This window comes from Talpa europaea, assembly GCF_964194135.1.
Source record: "Talpa europaea genome assembly, chromosome: 7".
NCBI lineage: Eukaryota > Metazoa > Chordata > Mammalia > Eulipotyphla > Talpidae > Talpa > Talpa europaea.
This window is the reverse complement of record NC_140074.1, coordinates 84,139,915-84,161,790: the sequence shown is the minus strand read 5'-3', so window position 1 is coordinate 84,161,790 and position 21,876 is coordinate 84,139,915. Positions and strand designations below refer to the sequence as shown.

The window sequence follows — 21,876 nt, the reverse complement described above, 5'->3', positions numbered from 1 at the left end:
ACCTCAGAAAGAGGCATGGAGCAGGAGCAGGGAGGCCAGCACATGCATCTGGTCACTGCCCCCTGCCTGATAGAGCATCCTCTGAAGGGGAAGGCCAGGGCCAGGCCTCAAGACCCACCGGTCATTTTGAACTACAACATCCTTGGGAGACACTTCTCTTCTCTCCTTGAGGAAATGCCCTTTCTCAGCTTGAAGGAGGCCCAATCAGTTGGATAAAATGAAAAGCTGGGCATGAAAAATCACAGTATCGATGGCCCAGGCTGGGTGTGAGCTCAGGATACAGACAATACAGGTTTTGCAGTGAAGGGGGAAAGAGGGCAGCTGAAGATAGAACTTCTTTCCTGGGCACACACTCCCTGTGTCCCTGAACCTCCAGACCCTCGAGGTTGACATGGTTCCTAATCTGTCCCTGTCCTCATGGCTCCTCAGGACCACAATACTCCTGACTACCCCACCTCCTTCCTCTGATTCCTCTAATGTCCTCTGATCTGTGTCTGTCACCCAGCTCCCCCTCTACCCCAGTGGCTATTTTTGAAGACCTTCCCCCATTAATTCCCCCCTCTCATCGCTGTCCTTATTTCTGCTTTCCAGAACAGTCTGACTATTTATTCTCCCCCTCCCTCCGATAGGTGAAGACAGAAGAGCAAATCACAGCTGAGGAGGCATGGTATGAGACAGAAAAGGTGTGGCTGGTCCATAAGGATGGCTTCTCACTGGGTAAGCCTGAAGAGGTCCCGGGTATAGACTCAGGGCCTCTCGGGGTCAGGGCTGCACAGTGGGTGTGCCTCTGGGTCCAGGGAGGGCCCAGAGGAGAACAGAGGCTGGAGATACAGTGGGAGAAGAAGGCAGCACCATGAGGGGCCCAAAGAGGCTGGCAAAGGTTTTCCCAGCCCACATCTGACTGTCTGCCCCTGCTCTGCAGCCAGTCAGCTCAAATCTGAAGAGCTCAGCTTGCCCGAGGGGAAGGTGCGTGTGAAGCTAGACCATGACGGAGCCATCTTGGATGTGGACGAGGATGACATAGAGAAGGTTTGCAGGGGGCTGGGGGAGGGCATAGGAGGTGGGCTGGGCAGGGCAAGCCTTTCCACTGCTGGCAGTGCAGACAGGTTCTGCTGCGTCAGTGCCCACCCGCTTGTCCTACCATGCAGGCTAATGTGCCCTCCTGTGACCGTCTAGAAGATCTCGCCTCCTTGGTGTACCTCAATGAGTCCAGCGTCCTGCACACACTGCGCCAGCGCTATGGTGCCAGTCTGCTGCACACGTACGCTGGCCCCAGCCTGCTCGTTCTCAGCCCCCGTGGGGCCCCTGCTGTGTACTCTGAGAAGGTACGATGCCTCCTGAGTTACCATGCTGCCTCATGGATCCACTACCCACCTCACCTTGCCTGACCCTGATCCTTCCTCCTGGTATCCCGCCAGGCTCTTGTCCACCCTTACAGTTGACCTTGAGAAGTGGAGTCTATTCAAATCTCTGGGGGATCTCCCCTTAACCTCTAACAGAGGCCTGAACTTGGCTAGTATCTGCATTTCCATGCTTGGCCTTAGCCTCAGAATCCCTTGGCTCCCCTAGAGTAAAAAACCCACAGATGTGGACCTTGGCATGAGTACTGTCCAAGTAGGAACAGCTGAGAGCTTATCCTTTCCCTCCATCCTTCTCCTGCCCAAGGTGATGCACATGTTCAAAGGGTGTCGGCGGGAGGACATGGCACCCCACATCTATGCTGTGGCCCAGACTGCATACAGGGCAATGCTGATGAGCCGTCAGGACCAGTCTATCATCCTTTTGGGCAGTAGTGGCAGTGGCAAGACCACCAGCTGCCAGCATATGGTGCAGTACCTGGCTACCATCGCGGGCACCAGTGGAAACAAGGTGTTTTCTGGTGAGACAGGCACAATCGGAAAAACTAGAACAGGCTGTGGGGAGAGGGAGGGGATGTAGACCCTATCCAGGTGCCAGCTCTTTTTCTCCCTGTGCCCTCACAGCCCCAGGCAGTTTTAGTCAGAGTAACACTAAGCCTTTGTGCTCTGGGGGAATAGCTAAGGACTGGACCATTCTGCCAGGGCCTCTGAAGCCTGTGGCTGGGGAATGAGCTGCCCCTGGCCTTCCTGATGGCCCCTGGGCCTGTATTCTGCAGTGGAGAAGTGGCAGGCTCTGTACACCCTCCTGGAAGCCTTTGGGAACAGCCCCACCATCATGAACGGCAATGCTACCCGCTTCTCCCAGATCCTCTCCCTGGACTTTGACCAAACTGGCCAGGTGGCCTCAGCCTCCATTCAGGTAAAGGGATACTCGGGGTAGTCGAAGACTGGCCATCTATTTCATGCCCTGGAAATCTAACTCTCGTCTGTGCCTCATTTTCCCTGGGGTTCTGCTCTAACAAAATAGACCCAGGCAGGGCTGGCCTGCTCTGTCCTGAGCCTTCACTGTCCTGCCCCATGTCCCTGCCCTGGGTGGGGCTCAGCTTCCTGCCCAACCTTGGGGTGACCTCGCCGTACTGCTAGGAAGCCCAGGGCTTCTTGGCCTGACTTCACTGAGGGAAGACTGGCTTGTCAGTAAATTAAGGAGCAGCCAAGGCAAATTCCTTTCCATGCTAAATGAAATATCTCCCCACAAAGTGCCCAGTTCCCCCAAAGACACTCTGGAGATTGGGTAGAGTGTAAGGACCCCTCACCACCAACTAGGTCTGTCTTGTTCCCCTTGGCTCAGCTCTTTGCCTCTGGTGATCTGATCTATATTTGAACACCTTGAGAGTCGGATGCTTCATCCCAGGGCCTAGAACATCATGGACCTGGTTCTTTCTGGTATGGGGTGGGAGAAGCTTGAATGGCACTGCCTTCCTTACCCATTTCCTCCATGCTGTGCCACAGACGATGCTTTTGGAGAAGCTACGTGTGGCTCGACGTCCAGCCAGTGAGGCCACATTCAATGTCTTCTACTACCTGCTGGCCTGTGGGGATGGCACCCTCAGGTGAGATGGTACAGGACGAAAAGGGAGGGTTCTCTGAACTTCAGCCCACTGACTCTTGCTGCTTGATGGCGTCCTGTAATGTTTGTTTATTGTGTGCCTCTACGTGCTAGGCTCTGAGATAGGCCTTGAGGATGGTGAGCTAAATGAGAGGAGGAAGTGCTTGGCAGAAGCTCCCTGGCCCTGGACACAGGGCCTAGGTATATCTGAGAGGTACAGGTGGCCCTTCTGTGGTTCGCCAGAATCTCTCTACACATGAAGCCTGGTCTGGAGAGGAAAGCACACTTTCCTCTCAGGTAGTCAGTGACTTGTATGGGGCTAGAATGTTGAGCCCACATTGGGGCTAAAAGCCTAAGTCTTTTCTAGTGTCCTCCAAACTGGCCCTCCCTGCCCCCATGTTGGCTGCCTCTGCCAGGATCTCCCCACCAGACCTTCAGGCTTGCTATCTGTGTTTGCTGAAAAAAAAGGATAAATGATAAGGCTGAGCAAGCAGTTGTAGGGTGTTATCCTTTCCACTTCTTGTGACTGAGGCCAGTCTCTGACCTGACTGGACTTGCCCTTCAGGCAGGTTCCCAGCTCCCTTCCAGGGCATCTCTGGTGACCTGTCCTAGTGGTTCGTCCTCTGACCAAGTGTCCAGGCTCATCAGGAAAGGCCTACCAGTAGGGCATGATTGACAGAACTTGGAGTCTAGAAACTGAGTCTGTCTTCACCCTGGCAGGCAGATGACCTTGCCATGGGCACCAAACACTGTACTGATGCTTCATTTGTACCTCTAGGACAGAGCTCCACTTGAACCACTTGGCAGAAAACAATGTGTTTGGAATTGTGCCATTGGCCAAGGTGAGGGGCCTGTTGGATTGGGTTGATAGTCCCAGGCCTAGAGGGTAGGAGAAGCCTTAAATGGCTTGGGATGCCCTATGGGAATAGCAGGAGCCCAGTTCTAGCTGGATGGCTCTGCCCACACCATGCCCTTCCTGAGGGTCCAGCAGCCTGGGGGTTTGGGGAGAGAATGCCCCTCTGAGATCCAGTGACTGTGTACCTGTCCCTCCTTGCAGCCTGAGGAGAAGCAGAAGGCAGCTCAGCAGTTCAGTAAGCTGCAGACAGCCATGAAGGTGCTAGGCATCTCCCCTGATGAACAGAAAACCTGCTGGCTCATCCTGGCCGCCATCTACCACCTGGGGGCTGCAGGAGCCACCAAAGGTAACCCGCAGTGGGTCCCGACAGCCTGACTTGTCACCCAGGAGAGCTTGTGGGGGCCCAGCCCGCCCTCAGTTTGTCCTCACTGAGCACAGGTTCATCTGTTATCAGCTTCCCCTCTTTTGCTTGCACCTCTTCCCAGTCCCCCACATGAGGGCAGAAGTCTGCAAACACCCCAAGAAGCATCTCTGCCAAGGATGGTCTGAGGCCTGCACTCAGGTGGCAGTGCCTGGGAACACTGTGAAGACCTGGGAAGCTTGGGGGGTTGGAGGCTGAGGGGAAAGAGAAGGGCAGCAGCAACGAGTGGAGCTGTTCTCCTGGATTAACTCTCCTTCTTCTTCCCTTCCCGACAGAGGCCCTTGAGGAGCAAGCGGGTAACTGACCTTGGCCCCTCCTTGGGTTGTAGGGGCCACATTGCCCCATTTTGGTGCTTGCCCTGGCTTCTCTCTGGGGGCTGGGTTTGTTCTATCACAGCAGAGGGGACTGGCCTGGAAGAAACCCCAGGGTTGAGGTTGGAGAGGGCGCTGCTGACTGGGGCTTCTCGGAGTCCCAGGAATAGCTGCTTCTACCTGCTTTGCCTCCAGGTCCTGGAACTTCTGAGGATGCCCTCCATGGGGGCTTGGGTAGGATAGGGTGGGCTTGCTTCCTGGGGCTTCCAGAGGCCAGTTTTCCCCGAGTTCTTCCGTTTTCTCCACTGGATTGGTAGCTGTCTCTTCCTTCTGCATGTGGGTTGGAGGCGCTAGGGGGCAGCAGGCACCGTGGTAATGAATGGGCTGCTGCTTCCGCACTTGTGCTTGGGGCTGGTGAATGGCTCGGGCTCGGTCCAGCCTGGAAAAGTTGTGCCTTCCTCGAGATTACATTGAAAGATGGGCCCTGTAAGCGCCATTTCACCCCTTTTTCCTCCATTTTAGGGAAAAGGGATGCTGGTCCTGAACAGCACCTTTGGCTTTGGCTTCATCTTCCTCTGGGAAGTGAAGGGCCCCAGGCTGCCTAGCTGGAATGAGAAAGCACAGGTGGGGTGGGTGCATGGAGGAACAGGTGAACGGGTGTTGGGCTTCTTTGATACCAGCAGGTGACATCCCTGCCAAAGAGGAATAAGGTTGAGTTAAAGACATTATCTTCAGACTGTGTAGGCGACTGTGTGGCTGTCTTGAGGAAGTTCTTTCATTCTGAGGAGGTGACAAGTCCAGGTTTCCTGTAACCTTACTCAGCACTGACTCGGGTGGAGAGCTGGGTGTGCCAGCCCATGGGCCTGCTTGAGCTGTATCTGTTACCTCCCCAGAGCTTCCAGTATATTCCAGGGTGTGTGTGTGTGTGTGTGTGTGTGTGTGCGCGCGCGCACGCATACGTGCGCGTACGTGTGGGTTAAAATGGCTTTATGGGTCTGTGTGTGTGTCAGTGCAATCACACCCCTTAAAGGTACTCCTGTGGACTGTGTGTGTTTCTGGATCTGAATGTGGTTGTGTTTTCTCTCCTGCTTCTCCTCACAATCTCCCAACCCCCACGGTCCCTTCCCATGGGCCTGGCGGGCTCAGTTGATGACTGTTTGCTAACACGCTGTTTTTCTTTGCATGCTGCATGCTGGTCCTTTGCCTTACAGAAGCTGCTGAAGGTAAAACCTTGTTTCTTGTTAGCTTTCCCTAATTGCCGTGATTAGACACATGTTGGCTGAGGCGCGTCTGTCTGCGTGGGCTGTTCCCTTTCCCTGCGGCTCTTTTTGCCTCCCCACTGTTGGGCCATGGGTGGGTGTTTGTGGGCTCTCCTGGCAGATGCCTGGGGGTAAGAGAGAGGGTCTGAATGCAATCATGCAATCATGGAAGGGGGAGGCACTGGCATTCTCTTGTGATGGTTCCCCCCAGGACAGAGGGTCCTGTGCTCATCACAGGCAGGCTGGCTCACCATCTTCCTTAAATTGGCACCCCTGGAACCAAGCCCTGTACAGGGTTTTTCACCTCTTTCAGGGAGCCCTCTGGTGGCAGCAATGTGAAGTTACATCCTCTTTTTGGAGCTGCTCCTTCTCCTCCCCCCTACACACACACATTCCCCCCCCCCCTCCCCACTGCTGGGGATCTGGGAAAGGCTGGCAGCTTCTGGAGCTCCCTGTTTTGCCTAAAGCCCTCTGGTGTCATCAGGGCTGTTTTTCTCCTCTGGAAGATGTCTGCTCCCCAGTCCTATAGGAGCAAAGGGTCATCAAATGCCCAAGGGAGGAAGATCCAAGATGCCAGATACTTTTCTCTATAGGTGGACGCAAGCAGTTTGCCCGCCACGAGTGGGCCCAGAAGGCTGCCTACCTGTTGGGCTGCAGCTTGGAGGAGCTCTCTTCAGCCATCTTCAAGCACCAGCACAAGGGGGGTACCCTGCAGCGCTCTACCTCCTTCCGTCAGGGCCCTGAGGAGAGCAGCCTGGGAGATGGCACAGGTACCTTGAGACCCTGGGCTGTTGGGTGTGAGCAGGAGGCCTCATCCAGGGCATCTTGTCAGCCTGGGTAGAGAGACTGCTGGGGCAAGTGGATGTTTCCCTGAGGGTGAGAGGCCCAGCCCTGGGGACCTATCCTGGGTAGGTAGGGGGCATACTCAGATGGGGGGGGTGTCCCAGGGACCAGGAGATAGAGCTGATCCTCTTGCCCCACAGGCCCCAAACTGAGTGCGCTGGAGTGCTTAGAAGGCATGGCATCTGGCCTCTACAGTGAAGTCTTCACCCTTCTTGTCTCCCTAATGAACCGGTGAGTCCCAGGCTGGGTCTAGGAGCTCCTCCGCCTCCGCCTTGACAAAGGTGGACTTGAAGCCTTAGTGCTCCTGTAACAGAGCCGTCCTCCACCAGCAGAGGGCTCACTGCTGCTGCAGGCCGGGAGAGGTGCGTCCTCTCCCCTGGGCAGGCATGGGGGTTTAGCATGGGGCAGGCCAGGGCTGCTTGGATGCCAGGGGCAGAGCAGTGGGGCCATTGGGTGGATCATGAGGCCCTGGCCAGCTCTCACCCACCTCTCTCTGCGAAGGGCTCTCAAGTCCAGCCAGCACTCACTCTGCTCTATGATGATTGTGGACACTCCTGGCTTCCAGAACCCCGAGCAGGGTGGGTCAGCTCGCGGAGCCTCCTTTGAGGAACTGTGCCACAACTATGCCCAGGACCGGCTGCAGAGGCTCTTCCACGAGCGTACCTTCGTGCAGGAGTTGGAAAGATACAAGGAGGTAGCACCTGACCTTGCCCCTGCTGCCCCCACCCCTCCAAAGCCTTACCTTGGCATGCCATCTGTGGGTAAGGGGAGGCACCTTCTTCCCTGTTGGCTGCTTCCTTCCCAGCTCTTTACTTCGCTCGTTTGTCTCTGGAGTGGGGTTTTTTCCTGCTCCAGGCTATATCCTTACTTTGTGGAGAGTTTGCTTTCCAAGAAAATGAAGATGAACTCAAGTTTCCTGAGAGCCCTCCTTGCCCACCTTCAAGGCCTCCTCCTATGAAACTCACCCAACACCCCATGGTCCCTGCCTCCATTTGTGTGGGGCCTAACTTTCCCCATCTCCCAGTCTCCTGACTTGTTAAGATGATGATTATTTGGGCCCCTTCCATGGAAGGGTGGGTAGGTGGGGTAAAATCTAGAAATCCTACCTCATATAAATGAGCTGGGGAGGATATTTATCTAGGATGAAAGAAGATTGAGGAGGAAAATGACAGTTGTCTTCAAGTGCTTCAAGGATAATTATGTGAAATTGAGAGTAGGCTCACTGTGTAGCCAGATCAACTAATGTGAATAACAGGAATTTATGACTTTAGTCCAATATAAAAGGAGGTTAGAGTTTTAGCTGTTCAGAGCTACAGTGTGGTGCCTTAGGAGGTAATGGACACTGGTCAGTCGGGCTGCTGGGAGTAGCTCCTGCCTAGGACAGGAGGTCAGACTTGCTGACCCCAGCATCCCCCTCTGGCCTACTCACAGGCTGCACCCCACACAGGGCCTGTGCTCACTCCCACTCTGCCTTCCTTCCTAGGAGAACATCGAGGTGGCATTTGACGACTTGGAGACAGCCATGGTTGACTCTGTGGCTGCTGTGGATGAAGCCTCCCATCAGTCCCTGGTAGGAATTCCAGTGAGGCCTGGCTGGCCTTTCCTCTCCTTTATATTCCTCTCCCGGGCCTCCCCGGTGGCGCAGCAGTTGAGCACTGGGTTGCGAAGCTGCCCGCGGCCTCTGCGGTGCCGGTTCGATCCCCGGCTTCTCCCCAGCCACCGGAGGAGGGTCCCACATGGCGCGCAGACCTCTCCTGCCGCCCGCTGCTTCCCTCAGCAATGTGCTGCGGTCCTTCTGCCTGCTCTGCTCCCCGCTCTGGCTCTGGTGAATTCTCTCACCCTCCCGTGCTTCTGACTGTACCCAGTGCATGTATAAACAAAACAAACAAATGAATTAAATAAATAAATAAATAAATAAATAAAACATGCCTCTATAAAATAAAATTAAAAAAAAAAATCTATATATTCCTCTCCCTCCGTAGGGCCCTCCCACTGTGCACTGCTTTGGTGGGGCCACTGTGGGCCCAGACTTTAGAGCACTTGAGAGCTGTGGGCGCTGCCCCTGTACCCCAGCCAGCCTAGCCAGGACAGTGCCTCTTTCTTCTGTTCTGGTGCCATGGGGGTCAGAGCCCCTGGGTGTCTGAGCCAGGTAGGAAGGTGTGTCTTCTCTCTTATGAACTGGGACTCAAGTGTGTCTGCCAGGAGCCCTGCTGTTTCTTCCTAGGTGAGGGCTTGGCTGGACCCCAGGGACAGTCACAATTGAGGCAGTCGGCAGAGTGGGGCAAGGAGAGACAGCACTCTGCACAAGCAGGGGAACAGTGCCCAACTGTGAAACGGATGCCCTACTCTGCTGCGGGACTGTGTGCATGTGAACCCTCAGCCCTCTACTGTGGGAATGAGGGTTGTCACCCTCTGGACTAGTGTCTTGGGCACCTTGCATGCTGGGCATTGGTTGTCCTGATGAGCACCTGGCATTGGAGATTGTCTTCAGTGAGGGGAATTCCCTGAGTTGTTTTGTAGAGAATTGGCATTTTTGCTAGGCTGCTGATCTGCCTCCTTTGCTCTGAGTATTGCTTCCCTGTTTCTTTCTGCTGAAGGAGGCCCTGCTGGGCTAGTGCACATGTAGGTTGGGCTCTGGGGAGATTGAGTGTCCCCCTGGGACAAATGCTTAAAGTGTCCAAGTTCTGTGTGTCCCCAGGGAAGTTGGCTTTTCTTTTCCTGACACCTGGGCTCTTGCTGAGAGCCTTTGCCATTCCCAGGAGGTCTGGGGAGTAGGGAGCTGAGGAGCCCCAGTGGGCCAGGCAGTGTGTTTGAGTGGGTTATGGCCATCCTCTCCTTTCTTTGCTCTCCCCTGTCTGATGGGCAGCAGCACCTCTGGGGCTGAGGTCTCCTCACTGCAGAGCCTGCCACTCCCTGTGCCATACACTCATTGTGTATTCCTGCTCCAGCTACCCTAGGACCTTCCTTATCTATTGGTCCTTGGGTATATTCTGCTTCTTCCCAATAATCACACCAGCTCCCCTGGGCAGCTGTGGAGAGAAGATGCAGGAGCTAGGGTCAAAGAGCGGGGAAATGGTGCTTCTCTTGCATAGACTGCCCTCATGGCCAGACCAGAATAGTATGTAGGGAAAGTTTGAGCCTTCTTGCCTATGGGAATTAGGGAATTACATAGAAAATTCACCTTCAGGCCAGATGTGGCCACAGGCCTAGTTTGTTTAGCCTGCATAGGGTATTTAGTGTTTCCACCTTCTCTTGTAAAACTGGGGGATTTACCAACACTAGCCCATTGATCTTCCAGAACAGCTGTTGCTGCAGCTGAGTGGTTGTTCCCTTCATGTGGGGACCCCTTCTCTCTAATCACACCAGCTCTGCCCACTTTGGCTGCCACATCCATGAAATCACTTATGCTGGCTTTTGGCACTTGATCCCATCTGCAGTGCACTGAGCCTTCTCTGAGTTCTTCCCTCTCAAGGAGACCAGTGTTAACCCCATAACCATCACTTATTGAGAGCTTCCTTTGGCCACGCACTGTGCTCAGGACTTGACAGATTTCTTTTAATCTGCCCAAGAGGTCATGTCCAGGGAGTGAGGGCAACGGCAACCTGGGACTTTCCAAACTCCTGTGACCCTGGGAGGACAAGGGGTGAGGAGCCTGTGCATGTGGACTGGGGCTCATTAGGAGCCTTCAGTTTTTGGTGCCTTTGGACATGAGACCTAGAGAATCATGTTTCACTGTGGGCTTCTCTGGTCTCTTTCTGGCCCCCTCTTTCTCTTTGCTGCACTGCTGCTCCACAAGGTGTCAGCAGTGAGTGGCAGGAGATGCAGAGAGAGAGAGAGAGAGAGAGAGAGAGAGAGAGAGAGAGAGAGTGTGTGTGTGTGTGTGTGTATAGCATGTTTATAGTGTATGGTTGGACCAGGGGCCCTGGCTCCTTTCCCACACTCCATGTTACATGGTGGGATTTCTTTGCTCCTCCATAGGTCCGCTCGCTGGCCCGCACGGACGAGGCAAGGGGCCTGCTCTGGCTGTTGGAGGAGGAGGCTTTGGTGCCGGGGGCCACTGAGGATTCTCTCCTAGAGCGCCTTTTCTCCTACTATGGCCCCCAGGAAGGTGACAAGAAAGGTAGAGAGCACCCCTGGGGGGCAGCTCCTTTGCTGCTTCTCCAGAGGACCTGCCTATACCCCCTGGGAGGTTCAGGGAGCCCCTGGGCTTTTCTGGGTGTATGCCCCAGTGATCTGGGCCTTGATTCTTCCTCCTTCAGGCCGAAGTCCCCTGCTGCGCAGCAGCAAGCTGCAGCATTTTCTCCTGGGCCACAGCCATGGCACCAACTGGGTCGAGTACAATATGGCAGGATGGCTGAGCTATACCAAGCAGAACCCAGCCACCCAGAATGCCTCCCGGCTCCTGCAAGACTCCCAGAAGTAAGAACACCACTCGCTTTCCCATGGCCCTTCCCAGAAGTTTCTGGGCTCCTGGTCTTAGACCTCCTCACCAACAGAGTAGATAGCTTCCGCCTCCTCAGAGGCAGCAGCCCAGGCCAACTGGTCCTGAAGGCCTGGGAGTCACCTTCTTGAGGTGGGACAGATGTGGTTGGAACGACCTGTGGTTTAAATTTGAGTATTAGCCCCACATTCTTCATAGAAGGCAGGAGTAGCCTTGGAACCCTCTCAGTCATATAAGCCCTGTCATCTATTCTTCATTCAACAGAATTTATTCATTTAGTTATTGGGCACCTACTCTGTTCTAGGACTCTTCTAGATTCTTGGTCAATAGCAGTGAACAAAACAAAAATCCCTGCCTGCGTGAAATTTACATTCAAGTGGGGGGGGACAGAAAATGACCAGGAAGTATAATGAGTAAATTACGTAGATGTTAGACTCCAGTACATAGTATGTTGAGGGTCCTCCCTGGGGATGAAGAGGAGATCGCCCTGCTCTGTCCATTCCCTGCCTGCCTCTTGGCATCTGCCCAGCCTGGTTTTCTCACCTTACTATTTGAGGATTTCTCTGGTTTCTCTGTAGGGGTGCAGGATATGCAGCCCCAGCCCATATAACCCACACCCCTGGCCACAGCAGGGTGGGGGTGGGTTGGTGTCAAAGGAGCTGGAAGAAGGAACAGCTTCTGCTGCTCCTTGAATGTGACTTCTTTCTCTCCCTCACCCTCCTACCTCTGGCAGAAAAATCATCAGCAACCTGTTTCTGGGCCGGTCGGGCAGCGCCACCGTGCTCTCGGGCTCCATTGCGGGCCTTGAGGGTGGCTCACAGCTGGCACTGCGCCGGGCCACCAGCATGCGGAAGACCTTCACCACAGGCATGGCAGCTGTCAAGAAGAAGTCGCTGTGCATCCAGATTAAGCTGCAGGTGGTGAGTGTGCCAGCCCAGGTCCCAGGGTCCTGCCCCACTCCTGGCCCCAGTGCCCACTCAGCATCCTGACTCCATCACTGTGAGTGAGGTCCTCTTTTCACACTGCTCCCTCTGAGTGACCACCCAGACCTAGCAAGGATAGCATATGGCAGGTCCTGACCGCTGGGACTCCTGCCATGCTGTGAGGTATGGGCCTCCCAGTCCCAGTGCCTGCTCTCCTGGGCATGGGCCATCAAAGCCCACCAAGTAACTGTCCCCTCCCCCTTTGGCAGGATGCCCTCATTGACACCATCAAGAAGTCCAAGCTGCATTTTGTGCACTGCTTCCTGCCTGTGGCAGAGGGCTGGGCCGGCGAGCCCCGTTCTGCCTCCTCCCGCCGAGTCAGCAGCAGCAGCGAGTTAGACCTGCCCTCGGGAGATCCCTGCGAGGCTGGGCTCCTGCAGCTTGATGTGCCCCTGCTCCGTGCCCAGCTCCGAGGCTCCCGCCTGCTGGATGCCATGCGCATGTACCGCCAAGGTGGGCTCCTTCCCCCAACACGCCTGCCTCTTTTCTAGAGCTGCCACTGCCTCTCCCTGCCTCACAGATGGGGCCCATGGGGGTGCAAGATTTCTTTTCTACTCTGGTTCCCATACTTTTCATCCCTCCCAATCCAATCTGTTCTTTTCTCTTTTTCTTTCCACCCTGCTGACTCCCCTCTACCTCTTCTCCTTTCCATGGTTTAGTCCTCTTTATCCCCAGCCTCTTTCTGCCCCATATGCTGCAAATCCCTCTCCCTGGCCCCCTGGTGTGGATTGGTCATCTCTGCCATGGCAGCACACCCAGTGGCCCTTTGCGGTCATCTGCCTGGTGGCAATAACTCCTCCATGAGCAGGCAAGTAGCTGGACCAGTCCCCCTCTGGGAAATGGGTGCTAAGTCTTTCTGAAGTACTTAGAATTCCCTAGAAAGGTCAGAACCTTTTTATGGATCCATCTGGAGGAAAGGCTAGAAAGGGTGATAGTGATAGCAGTTAACATCCTTAGAGCATTTACACTGTGCCCAGCACCATTCTAAACTCACCATTCACATTAATTTATGTAGTCCTCATAATTACCTCATGAAATGTCGGTATTATTCTCATCCCCAAATGAAGCAACTAAAGCTCAGAGAGGTTAAGTACCTTGCCCAAGATCACACAGCCAGTGAGTAACAGAGCAGGATCTGTTCAGGCAGACCAACTCAAGAGTTTATGCCTCTCTGGTGGGGTTTTGTTTGCCTGAAAAATGATGAATTGCCTTGTTTTTGACCCTTTTTCCTTACCTAGAAGAGCAGGAAGGGCCTTACCCACCCATGGTCAAGTCCCCTTGAGGCATCTGCACAGACACCCTCACTTTTCCATAGCAGCTAAAGGCAGGAAACCACTCCTGCCCTGCTCTAAATAAATCATCGATCTGTCCCCACGTCTTGATATGGAGTTGGTGTTTATTATTTCAAAACCAGATTGTTACCGCTCTGAACCAAAATCAATGTGCTTTACTCAAACAAGCAGATCGATGAGGCCAGCAGCAGCAGGCCCCCCTCCCCTCCCCCAGCCCCCAGCCACCGTCGATAGCACTGATGATTAATTAAGATGCCAGGCGTCCAGACCTGCTATCCTGGCCCATCAATTTAATTGCAATTCAGATACAATCAATAGCTCACTTTGTCTTGGCCCCTCAGCGGCCCCCGCCTCCTGTTTCAATTATCAGGCACATGCATCAGCCTCATCTCCCAGTTGGAGGGTTTCCCAGAGCAAGCTAACCCAGTGTAGTGGAGCCAGCCCCCAACCGGCTGTCTGGAGCCCAGCTTGGTATACAGTTCTGCCTCCAGCCACAACCTTTGCGACCTTGAACCAGCCAGACACTTCACCTCTCAGGCTGCAGTTTCCACATCTGGAGGATGAGTTATATCTGGCCTAAGGCCTGTTTTGGGTTTGAAAATCTGCGATTCTGTAGGAGTAAGTCCTCAGGGTGATTCAGAGTAGCCTCCTGCTGGCCAATGTCCTGCCATTGCTCTGAGTCAGGACATCTCATCCTTGCCCCCACCTCCAACCCAGACAGCAGGGGGTCTCTGTTCGAAGTAGCACTCTTTGGGGAAAGAGAACCTACAAGTTCCATTGACCACCTGGCCTGGGCTCAAGGTCTGTATGGGGGCAGCAGGGAGCCCTTTCTGTTATCTTGCCTCAGGGGACTGGAAAAAAAGAAGGGAGGGTTTTATTGCACACCCACCAAGTGAACCAAGCTGTGCTTTCTACCTATTTTCTCATTTAATCCCTAGGACCACCATGTGAGATAAGTGGTAGGGCCCCCATTTACAAGTGAAAAACCAAAGCTCCGAGAGGTTGAGTGATATATCCAAGGTGATGTGATGATACGAGCCAGGCCCATGATTCTACCCCCAGGGCCATGCACTTTTCTTCTTAGCTGCTATCTGAGGCTCTATTTTTTTTTTTCTTACTAAGTCCTCAAGACATCATTCTCTCCGGGTTATCACAGAGTCATAGCCTTGGAGAGCTAGAAAGCATCTTAGAGGTCATCCAGGCTTGTATCCCCACAGCTTGCTGACAGGTGGAAGCCATGCCATCTGCACACCTTACTGACAAGGAACTTGTTACCTTTCTAAACCTTGCAATTCTCCCATGGGATAGCCCCAGTTGTCCTCTCAGCCTGCTGTCCCTCCTTCCTGTCTCTTTCCTCTCTGCCCCCCTTCCCCAGGCCTGCCTCCCACTGCAGGCTCTGCTTCCCACAGTTTCTTCCCCTTCAGATGACTTTCCCACTGGCTGCCTGGGCACTAGCACCTATTGGGGCCTGATGGGAGCAGGCAAGGCATTGACAAGCCAGCTGATCTCTTTCTAGGTTACCCTGATCACATGGTGTTTTCTGAGTTCCGCCGCCGGTTTGATGTGCTGGCCCCACACCTGACCAAGAAACACGGGCGCAACTACATTGTGGTGGATGAAAGGCGGGTAGGTCTGGGCCCCCAGAGCCCCAAGAAACACCCCTCCAAGCAGCCGCTTTTCCCCTCACCTAGAGAGAGCTGGGCTGACCCTGCTCAGGCTCCTGGTTTGGGCCAGTTAGGGCCAGAACAAGGGTGTGTGACGACAAAGCTGTGGCAGTGGGGAGAAGGCAGCCTGGTACATGAGAAGAGCCACCCACTTTGGAGGCCTGAATGGGGGTGTCTGCTCTCTGGTATGGCAGACAGCCCATCCAAGAGCTTCCCAGGTGGCAGGTCCGAACTAGTTCCCATTTTAAATCTTGCCCCGTGATAACACTAGGGCCCCTCGACTTTTAACTCCACATCAGGGACTAATTCCTGCAAAAGAAAGTTGTACAGAATGCCTCCCTGGTGGCCTACAGGTTTAAGTCTCAGCCTCACCTCTACAGCCTGAGTTCAATCCTGGGCCAGGGAGCTAACTCATATATGGTGCAGCAGACCTCTCCTGTCTCATCCGCTGCTCCCCTCAGCAGCATATTTCAGTAAATCTGCCTGTTCTACTCCCTACTATGTCTCTGGTGGATCCTCTCACCCCCTGCACCTCTGGCCTACACCCCAGTTCTTCTAAGCAAAAAAAAAAAAAAAAAAAGAAAAAAGAAAAAGTTGTGCAGGGCTGGGAAAGCATCCCCCCAGGAGGAAGATTGATATAGGGGGGCCGCCTAGTGGTGGTGGGGGGGGGTGAGTCTGAGGCTCCAAGGCCCCTCGACAGCCCCAGGTTATTGAATTTATAACCACAAAGCAGAAGAGGATATCTCTCTGCCGCTCTGGGCTGGCATCTTGACCCCCAGAAGCAGTTCCTCAGAGCTTAAGGGCTCTTGGAGCAAAGGACCCCTCCTCCACTGTGCTCTGGCCTCGGGTACCCAGATTGACTTTGATGGCATCCCAGACCTTCTTTTGGCCTCCCCAAAAGGAAGGGTACTCCACAGAATGGGGCAGGAAGCCCCCCTTCTCTTGCTCCCTGAGTCGTACACCCACATTCATGAAGGTCTCAAAGATCTTTCCATCCTCGCCCTTAAGAACCTGCCAGTGTCCCACGTGACCTCAGTGTGGGTGTAGATGACCCGCTCCATGCTCACTTCTCTATGACCCTGGACCTCCATTCCAGCCTCCCACTCAAAGCTACACTCAGCTGCTTGTCATCCTGGAAATGCTCCACCTCTGACATCTAATACCATAGTGACATTCTCTGAGCACAGCCTCCTACCTGTGCGTCTCGTCGCTCTTCTTCTCCAGACCTGTTCTTTGTCTCTATCAAGACCTCTCATTTCTGAACCTCACTCCATTTTCTCTGCTCTATCCATTCCCTTCTGACTTCATTTTCTTTTCTACTCAGCCTGGACTCTGTAGCCAACACTCTGGTCATTCATCACCCTCAGCTTTCCTGAGCCTCCGTGGTACCTGCCCTGCCCACCACCCACCCCAGAGGACCAGCCTTTGGGCATTCTGCACTCCCTGGTCTGGGGCTCCCAAGCACTGAGGGAGAGAAGTATGCAACAGCGTGGACTTGCATTTCTATAGGTCATGGTCTCCAGCCTCAACTGGGCTCTTGAAGTGGCCTGGCCGGGTTTCCATGTGCCCAATTTTATCTAGCCCCTATTCCACGCTCCTCGCCTGCTCTTCCGTTCATCTTTCACCCACGGATCCTCCCCAGGTTGGCCTTGCCTCCAAGTGCTAATAACATCAAGGGTCCAATTTCCACTTCTCCTCAGATACCACCTCCTTTCACCAGCCTCCCTGTCCACATGGGAGAGGCATCCTTCCCCTCCTCCAGTCCTTTCCTCCTGCGCTTTGTACCCATTCTTTTTGATCTCCCTCCCCATCAAGGGTAACTCTTATGTGGCTCCTGTTCCTTCAGCCTCTCCCCTGATGGCTCTTTTCTCTCAGTGGAGAGACATTTTGCAGACGTTGCTCTCTGAAAGGAGCCTTGTCAACCCTGTCTCTCTCCTACCTGGTAGCACCTACTTTCCTCCTGCTACCCCAGCCCAGCTGCCATTCCCTCCTCCCTCTGCGGCTGCCCGGCTCCCACCCCTGAATCCTTGGGCCGGACCTTCCCGTCTACTGTGCCCTCCATATTACCAGAGCTAACGGGCACTTTCTGTCCATCCTGGCAACTTGTGACTGTCGGCCACCCTGTTCTTTTTGAAATGTTCTCTGCTCAGCTTCTCCACTGCCACTCCTGGTTTTCCACTTACCTTTCTGTTGTTTCTTTCTCAGTTCCTCTGAGCTTCCGTTTTCCCCCACTTGCTCCTTAAGTGAAGGTCCTTCTTTAAAGCTCTCCTTGACAGTATGTGTTTTTTGTTCTGCACTCTTCTTCCTGGACACCTCATTCACACCCATCACTTCAATTACCACAGATATATTGATGACTCTCGAATCAATACCACTAGCCCAGGCCTCTCTCCTGAGCCCCAAACACGAATTTCTATCTAGCTCTCTTCTGGAATTCTCTACCGATATGCCTTATAGCACCTTAAACTCAGCATGTTTAAACCAAACAGATTCTATCATTTCCCAATTTTTTTCTCTCTTGTATTCCTTGTATACTTCAGAGAGAGACTCCAGGATCTAATTAAGTCAGAAGCCTCAGGGTGTCCTTAGAGTCCTCCCTCTCATGCACCTTTCCACCACATCTGGCAAGGCTCTATTGCCTTAATGTCTCCCTCCTTCCCCCTCCTCTCCTCCTTTGGGTCAGACTCCAGCCTCTGTCCTATGAGTTGCTGCAGTCGCTGTGGAGGCAGGGAGAGCACCCTCCATCCATCCTCCACCCCTGTGCAGGGAGATTTCTGATATGCAAATCTCATCATGTGCCTCCCTGAGAGAATCCTCCAGTGCTCTCAAAGCACACAGGCTGCCTGCCACCTCTCTAGTTGCACCTAACTGTCCCCTGCCCTCATTTCACTCCAGTCACAGTGAACTTCTTGGCGTTTCCTCAGCACTTGTTGTAGTCTCGTGTCTTCATGCCATGTCAGTCCCCTTGCCCAAAAGGCCCTCTCCCCACTTTGCCTAATTCTTATTTGAATCTAAAGACCCAACACAAGCCACACCTCCTCCTGGATGCCTTACATGGGCCCTTTGCCTGATTTAGGTGCCTCCTCCTGTTGTACTTCACTAATTCACTTTCCTTGCTCCCCAGCAAGATAGTTTGTCCCACTTATAGTCACCTTTATATCCCGACTCTAAGACCACGATGCTCTGGAAGCTCACTGGAAGTGCTTGTTAAATAATGGACTGTCTGAATGGAGGACAGATGGGGAAGGACTGAGTGACTGGGTGAAACCCTGTGTGGAAGTGGGGAGCCCCTGGGTGGGCACCATTACAGAGGCCTCTCTCTGCAGGCAGTGGAGGAGCTGCTGGAGTCCTTGGACCTGGAGAAGAGTAGCTGTTGCATGGGCCTGAGCCGGGTGAGTTATCCCACAGGAAGGAAAAGGCCTGGGCTAGGGTGGTCAGGCCCTCACTCTCTGGTCACCCTCATCCATATGGCTGGCCCTCCCCTCCTGCCCTCCCTATTTAGTCTGACTTCAGGAATCTCCTGGGGCCCTATCTGAATCTTGCCCTCATCCCTGCCCCTACTCCCAGCCATCTGAGGCCGCCCTTCCTCTAAAGTGTCGAGGAGTTTGATGTTCCAGCAGCAGCAAACTTGACTTTCCCTCCCTCAGAATAACTGGCTTGTTCAGTGCCATGAACATCTCTGTGATGTCAGGAGGGCTTGGAAGATTGCCCGGAACTGGTCTGAGGCCTGGTGTGGGGAGTGGGGAAGATGGAAAGGAGAGAGCTGGATGAAGCAGGAAGGCGGTAGGCAGGGTGCTCCCTAGGGCAAAGCTCCCTTTGGTGAGTCGTCTAGGTTTGCCAGGGTCCCTGAGGAGCAAGCAGGCTGTGGCTAGTCTAGGTTTGCCAGGGTCCCTGAGGAGCAAGCAGGCTGTGGCTAGATGGTTCAGCTACCACCTGCCCTCAGGCTGAATTCCTCATCTGAATGGAATGCTGCAAATAAAAAACCGGCACGCCCACCCCTGGGTGTCAGTCAGCCACCTCACTCCACACCAAAGGGTCAGCCGAGGGTCCCTCCCATGGGGCAGGGAGCCCTGCCTGCCCTCCTATCCTGAGACTGGGAGGCTTGAGTGCAGCATCCACGTATGTGCTTCAAGGGCCGGGGGTTGGAGGGGGAGCAATTGGAGCCAGCCTGGGTTCTGGACCCGTCCATCTGTCAGCAGGAAGGGAAGGAGCTCCAGGTCCCTGGGCCTCGTGGGGAGTGCAAGGTGCAAGGGGATGCTTGCAAAGGACAAGTATCGTATCTCTTGTCCATGCTGTTCTTTCTGTTCTGCATTCTGAGTCTCTTGGTTCCTCTTGCCCTGCCTTCTCCTTTGCTGGGAATCCCTCTCCCTTCCCTTCACTGTGTCTTTGTGTCTTCCCATCTTCACCTCTGCTGTCCCATTTTTCCCTTTTCTTTTTGGCCCTGACAGTCTCTGCTGGTTTCTCTTCCTTGATTCCTGGTTGTTTTTTCTCTCTCCTTGTTCACTGTCTTTTGTGGTCCCGACTCTTTCCCTGTCATTCCCCAGGCTTTAGTCTCTGCTATGTCTACCTCTGTCTGACTCACTTCTCCCCATTCCCCAACCCTCCCACCCCCACCAAATTTTTCTTGACTAAGGGGCTGCAGGCAAAGATTTCATTTTGGCCTCTTGGTCTCTTTCTGGGTGAACTCCTGTCCCTCTGGCAGGCCAGGCTGCTGCTGGCTGCTGTTAGGGGGCTGGTACCTCCTCCAAGGCATGTTGTAGGCAGGAGGGGGCCTGAACGGGCTGGTTCTCTTCTTGACTGCCATTTCAGACCTTCTGCCATCCGAATCATCCGAGGTACCTGCGTGACTATGGCAGGTGAGCCCCAGGACCCACTCATGTTCAGGGCAGAGCAAGGGGCAAAGTTGAACGCTTGCACACGTCTGGTTTAGGATATAAATTTCAGGACTTCTCAGCTATGGTTAGCACTGGTGGGCGAGGATCCCCTGTTTGATTGTCACATTGCTTCAGACGAAGGGGACATCTCATTATGAGCCCACAGGACTGTGAGGTGAAGTTCAGACAAGGAGTTTGAGGATCTGAGAGCCTCCTGACATTGTTTGTATGTGTATGTATATGGGCAGGTATGTTGGAAGGAGATAACCCTAAGCCTTTACTCAGTCCCCCCAATGTGCAGTGTTCCAAAGAGGCTTGAAGCTCGCTGTCTTAGTCTCTAGATCATTCTTTCTCTTTTCATAGTGACTTGGGGCCATTCTCCATCCCCTTCCCTGGCACCACCCTGTGTGTAGACCACTAGCATGCTTTCCCTCCGGTGGGCCGTGGATTGTCCCTATCCCCTGGAGGAATCTCAGGCTCAGACCTGGTGAGAAATTGAGGCTCAGGTAGGGCTTGGTAGATCCCAGGTGCTCAGTCCCCCATACGGGATTTGGAGACATGTCCGGAGGACTGAGCTTTCTCCCAGGCCAGCCTCAGGGGAGTTTCTGTGGCGTCTCCAGAGGCAGAGCTTTCTCAGCAGAAAGTTTAGACACTCTTCCCACTTATTCCCTGAAGAGAGACCTTGGGGTGCTCTACCTACTAGTTCTGAGTGTTGCAACGGAGTTGATATCTTCTCTGTCCCACGAAAGGGGATTTTCTGTCTTCTGTGCAAGGTGGAGGTGGGGACATTCCTAGATGTGCTTTTGCTCTCCAGGACCTAAGATGAACCTTTTTTAATTTTTCCACCTCTCTCCTTCACCCTCCCCTCGTCTTCTTGCCCTCCCCTTCCCCCACCACACTCATTTCTTCCTCTTAGTAGGGAAGGTTTTACCCAGCTCCAGCTCAGGGCACCAAAGAATGAGAGGAAAGCCTGGCTGTTGGGGCATCCCACTGGTTTCTCTAGTCTGCCCTCCAGCCCCCAAACCTGTATGACAGGTCCCTTGATTGAGCCAACCATCCACCTACCCCACTGGCTTCTTCATGAGATGAAACCTGGGTGTGTGTGGGGGCGGGGTGTTGGCACATGAAAGAGGAGACGGTCTGAAATGAAACTGGGAGGGAGGGTGTGGAGAAGGGGTAGGAACTTCCCACACCCCTGTGGAGAAGGGGTAGGAGCTTCCCACTGCCCCTGCCCCTTCCTTTCCCAGCCCCTTCCTCTGTGCGCTGCTTCCGGGACCTTTTTTTCTTACACACATACACGGCACCTGATCCCAGGCAGCTGGATGTCAAAGGCAGCTGGAGCCTGTGGCTGGGCCCTGCCGGGGCTGTGGGCACAAGAAGCCTTGACAGTGTTGCTGGCCGTCCTGGGGGAAGAAGCCACCATAGGTATTGCTGGGAGTGCCATCTCCCCTTTGACCAGCAACTGTTTTATTTCCTTCTTGCCCTGTACCTTCCCTTTGTCTTCCCTCTCCTTTCATCTCTTTGAAGTTAGATTTCCCACCTTACTCCTCTCCTTCCAAAATCTCACCAGTCCCCAAGCTGGCCCTCCTCCCTCTGCCTTCCCAGGGCCTCTCCTTGCTCCTTCTCTCCTCTCTTGGATGACTGAGTTTTCTTCTCAAGCCAAGGGCCACCTCCCAGGTTTACTGGTGTCCTGTGCCCTCTGCTTGTTTCTCCTGCTTCCAGCTAGCTCCCCTTCACCACCCTTACCTCTGCTGGGCTCTGCAGTCCAGTCTCCTGCCTTCACCTAGCTCACTTCTCCACAGGTGTTCTTCCGGGCAGGCACCTTGGCTCGGCTGGAGGAGCAGCGGGATGAACAAACAAGCAGGAATCTAACCTTGTTCCAGGCCGCTTGCAAGGGCTACCTGGCCCGCCAACACTTCAAGAAGAGAAAGGTGCTATACCAGAGACATCCCAATCCTGCTCCCCAGT

General features: G+C 54.0%; 1 protein-coding gene across 6 annotated transcripts in view; it reads left to right on the top strand.

Moving 5' to 3' along the window:
* MYO18A (myosin XVIIIA) overlaps window positions 1–21,876 on the top strand; it is a gene marked incomplete at both ends in the record, with an annotated part of 82,848 nt that overhangs the window by 37,797 nt on the left and 23,175 nt on the right. For 5 of the 6 annotated variants that reach the window (XM_084236993.1, XM_084236992.1, XM_084236990.1 and 2 more), the window contains 19 exons: window positions 630–717; window positions 923–1,029; window positions 1,149–1,325; window positions 1,666–1,879; window positions 2,135–2,277; window positions 2,868–2,968; window positions 3,743–3,806; window positions 4,022–4,166; window positions 6,405–6,581; window positions 6,795–6,885; window positions 7,156–7,348; window positions 8,138–8,224; window positions 10,633–10,774; window positions 10,914–11,073; window positions 11,829–12,015; window positions 12,288–12,531; window positions 14,887–14,996; window positions 18,361–18,426; window positions 21,711–21,839. In XM_084236993.1, the coding sequence (XP_084093119.1) occupies window positions 630–717; window positions 923–1,029; window positions 1,149–1,325; window positions 1,666–1,879; window positions 2,135–2,277; window positions 2,868–2,968; window positions 3,743–3,806; window positions 4,022–4,166; window positions 6,405–6,581; window positions 6,795–6,885; window positions 7,156–7,348; window positions 8,138–8,224; window positions 10,633–10,774; window positions 10,914–11,073; window positions 11,829–12,015; window positions 12,288–12,531; window positions 14,887–14,996; window positions 18,361–18,426; window positions 21,711–21,839 (2,625 nt within the window). Of the gene's footprint in view, window positions 1–629; window positions 718–922; window positions 1,030–1,148; window positions 1,326–1,665; window positions 1,880–2,134; window positions 2,278–2,867; window positions 2,969–3,742; window positions 3,807–4,021; window positions 4,177–6,381; window positions 6,582–6,794; window positions 6,886–7,155; window positions 7,349–8,137; window positions 8,225–10,632; window positions 10,775–10,913; window positions 11,074–11,828; window positions 12,016–12,287; window positions 12,532–14,886; window positions 14,997–18,360; window positions 18,427–21,710; window positions 21,840–21,876 lie in introns of all 6 variants that reach the window. The other variant, XM_084236989.1, reaches the window with a different exon arrangement.